This window comes from Sphaeroforma arctica (assembly GCF_001186125.1).
Source record: "Sphaeroforma arctica JP610 unplaced genomic scaffold supercont1.1701, whole genome shotgun sequence".
NCBI lineage: Eukaryota > Ichthyosporea > Ichthyophonida > Sphaeroforma > Sphaeroforma arctica.
Genome location: NW_014038857.1, coordinates 1 through 4,358, shown reverse-complemented (window position 1 = coordinate 4,358; position 4,358 = coordinate 1). Strand labels below are relative to the sequence as shown.

The 4,358-nt window shown below is 38.4% G+C and overlaps 1 protein-coding gene across 1 annotated transcript; it reads right to left on the bottom strand.

The window, feature by feature from the left end:
• Nucleotides 1-1,808: 1,808 nt before the first annotated feature.
• Nucleotides 1,809-4,015, bottom strand: SARC_11460 (hypothetical protein; the record flags this gene model as incomplete). Its single annotated transcript, XM_014294453.1, has 3 exons — nucleotides 1,809-1,919; nucleotides 2,749-2,866; nucleotides 3,875-4,015. Coding segments are annotated over 3 exons (370 nt in total), but the record flags the coding sequence as incomplete, so codon positions are not given.
• Nucleotides 4,016-4,358: the final 343 nt, after the last annotated feature.

Genomic DNA, 4,358 nt, shown 5'->3' with positions numbered 1-4,358 from the left:
CATATATACAACATACATACATACATACATATATATATATATATATATATATACTTTGGGGAGTGAGCTTATTGCAGGCGCTCACGTTGAGTGTTTGCTCCCATGCTGCTATATGCTATGCACACACTCGCATATATGTACATATATAACCAGAAACACAAGCTACATAAGAAAACTCAAGGATGAGATACTTTTGTAATTGGTAGTACACAGGACAAAGAAGCACACGTGCTGTGGGGAGTGAGCTTGCTGCAGGTGCTTACCTTGAGTGTTGCCTCTATACTGCTACAGGCCATACTGTTATGTAGTATGAAATGGCACAGAGAACAAGCTATCCCAACCCTAAACCCGAAAAACATTATACTGCATCCCTACGGTCTCCGTACTGAGTCACAGCAAACTCTAATGTACTCAACGGATGTGTGTACACGCGCACCCGCCGTCGCAGGGCACCCCTTGTCTCACCACTCGCACACTGCCTTGGAAAACTAATGTAGGTCTATGCACACTCATATGTGTGTTCATATCTCGACGCATTATTAGGCTCACTTGTATACGTGTTCGTATATTGGTATATTGGTATATAGATAGATAGATAGATAGATAGATAGATATATATATATATATATATAGGTATAGGTATACTTGTGTGCGTGTTCGTGTAGCTGCTGCCGAGGCTCAATTATGTGATTTTGATGTGAGCGTTTGACTTTCACACACAAAAGACACACCTGCAGTATGTCTCTGTCTTGCACATCTTCGGCAATCTTTTTGGCATCTTCAGGCTAAAAATGAGAAACAGACCCGAAATCAACAGAGTGCGACAGATTAGGTTCAGGATCGATATGATCAACTCAAATTTCACAAGTACACTGACTCTGTGCACTTGTGGTTCGCAAAATTCGGTTCGCCATCTGTAGGCTTGTATCTGTTGTTAAATATAACTTTGTTATATTGCATGTACTTCATAGCAAACGCACTACAACCAGCCAGAACGTGGTCACATTAAACTATATAACAGATGCACATGCTTATGCATACAAGCGGTTTATATCAGAGGGTATGTGTTTATATCAGAGGGTATGTGTTTATATCAGAGGCTATGAGTTTATATCAGAGGGTATGTACTTATATCAGAGGGTATGTGTTTATATCAGAGGGTATGTGTTTATATCAGAGGGTATGTGTTTATATCAGAGGATATGTGTTCATATCAGAGGGTATGTGTTTATATCAGAGGGTAAGTGTTTATATCAGAGGGTATATGTTTATATCAGATGGTATGTGTTTATATCAGACGCTATGTGTTTATATCAGAGGCTTTGTGTTTATCTCAGAGGCCATATGTTGCGGTAGGAATACGTAGGTAGACACAGATCGGTAGCCAGGCTTGGATGGCTACGCTAGTACACTATCGTAAGCTTGTTTACCCAGAACTACAAATAGCACTACATGCATGCACACTTATATCGATTGCAAAGGCCGTTCTAAAGCCCCTTCTACCTGTGCTAAAAGACCCCCCATTGCGTATTCTTTTGGTGCTAGTCTCACGTCAGTAGATTATACAAAAAATTCATTTGGCGTTTGATAGGTAAAACAGCTTCACATACATGTACAAATGTGTACAGATGCGTTTACATCCACAACCGAGAATCAACAACTTCGTACATACAATATATATGCAATTCAAATACTTTTGTATCAATAAACGAGCATAAACAAATGGCCAATCTGCTACTCATCGTCGCACATACAATGTGGGCGTGAATTACATACGTTTACACCCACAAACGAACGTACGTAAACGGTTATTCATTACTCATCTCCGTTCTTACAATGTGTGTGTTGATCAAGTAGGCACCACCGTTGACCTCGAAGCCGTATACTTTGATGCAGTGCTGTTTGAATTGGGCTGATATCTGAGAAAGCGATTAAACCACAGTGAGTTAACTGACAGGGAAAGTAACAAGAACCATGGTGAATTAATTAACAAGGAAAGTAACGAGAATAAACCAAGGTCAATTAATTAACAAGGAAAGTAACAAGAAAAAAATATGGTGAATTAATTAATTAGCAAGGAAAGTAGCGAGAACAAACCATGGTCAATTAATTAACAAGGAAAGTAACAAGAATGAACCACAGCCAGTCAACTGACAGGGAAAGTAGTGGTGCGCTTGAGTATTGTAATAGGACCTGTGCGGTTTGAGGCTATACTATCTGTTTACAATCATATGTGCGCGCAATTGACAGAACCGCGTGCTTGATGCAACAGCTTGTGCATGCATAGTTGTAGTGAACGTCTAACCTTCCTTTGCAAGTGTCACTCACAAACCCCTCTAACACACCAGTTGTTTGTACTAAGCGTATAGTATACAGCTTCACAAATAAGCCCCTCTCACACACCAGTTGTTTGTACTGAGCGTATAGTATACAGTCTCACATATAAATACCTCTCACACACCAGTTGTTTGTACTGAGTTTATAGTATACAGTCTCACACACCAGTTGTTTGTACTAAGCTTAAAGTATACAGTCTCACGCACCAGTTGTTTGTACTGAGCGTATAGTCTACAGTCTCACACACTAGTTGTTTGTACTGAGCGTATAGTATACAGTCTCACACACCAGTTGTTTGTACTAGGCTTATAGTATACAGTCTCACACACCAGTTGTTTGTACTGAGCTTATAGTATACAGTCTCACACACCAGTTGTTTGTACTGAGCCTATAGTATACAGTCTCACACACCAGTTGTTTGTACTGAGCTATCTCATCTGGCAACATGGTGTCCGCTTTGGCGATGAGTGGAATGACGTTGACAATCTGTGACAATCGTTTGAGCATAAGCAGATCCAGGGCACCTAGTCTGTACCACAAGGGTTTTAGGGTTTTAGGAGAGACACGAACAAAGGTATGTGAGACGGCATCTTCATCGTGAGTGATCAATGCGCACTGCTAGTAGCATTGCGTTGTAGTGATGTATGAGACATGACATTGAGGATAGTAAGTAAACTTTCGTGCACAATAGGTACACAGATAGTGCTCTGCGTGTTTAGCTTAGGGTGTTAGTGTGTTGATGGTGCACCCTACTACTTTCTTTTGAGCGTATTAAACGTATTCCCCACAGCTCCAGATGATGAAATCGCATGTTCAAATCACATATTAAATCACTTGCTAAAATCATATGTTAAAGCACATGATAAAATCACATGATAAAATCATATGTTAAGATCACATGATAAAATCACATGATAAAATCACATGTCAAAATCCATGTTTAAATTACAAGATAAAATCACAAGTGTATACACCCTCAGTTGCTGGCGAGATGTTAAGTACATACAACGGTGCTCTATGAAAGCACAGACTAGCGCTCAAGAGATAGCCATCCATGCGTGGAAGTATGTACGAATATTAATACACAATCATATTTACCTATCATGCATGCAACACACTACGGATATCATAGATTAGACTCTTTTCGTGTTTGTAGATTTTTTAACACCCACCTGCAGTGCTACATATATATATAATGTATGCAAATATATATATATAAATATAAATATATAAATATATAAATATATATAGACACATTGTACTAATAATTCAGCATGTCAAGTTAATAGCAGATATACGCAAACACTCACATATATATGTTTATATGTGCATATATATATAATATATTTATATATATATAATATATTTATATATATATAATATATTTATATATATATAATAAATTTATATATATATAATATATAATATATATGTATATATATATGATAACACACACACACACACATATATATATATATATATGTATACACACACACACACACACAAACATATGTATACATGTAAATGTACAACTTACCCGTCTGGTGTGGGAGAAATGAGGTACAGGCACATATGCACACGGCGATCAGGCCATCCATCGCCAATACGACATGCCTTCAACTCGCATGACAGATACTCCTCGTACTTGCTCTCAATATAGTCCACTACGGCAGTGGGCCTGTGAGAAGAGAGTGGGTGCATGGTTTAAGGTGTGTAAAGTACTCGCCAGTATTCCCAATTTCTCTGTGCGTGTGGAAAGGGTCGGTCCATGTGAGTGGATAGGAAGAGTACCACAGCTCACATGACGGATGCTGTTCGCACTTGCGTTCTATTCCATCCCAGTGCTACAGGGCTGGAGAGTACTTGTATATGAGTGATGGATCGTAAACCTGTACTAGCAGTCTATATGTATATACGTATTTATATATATACTTGTACATGTACGTATAAGTATACGTATACATACATATATACATATACACACACACACACACACACACGTATATGTGTATGTATACACA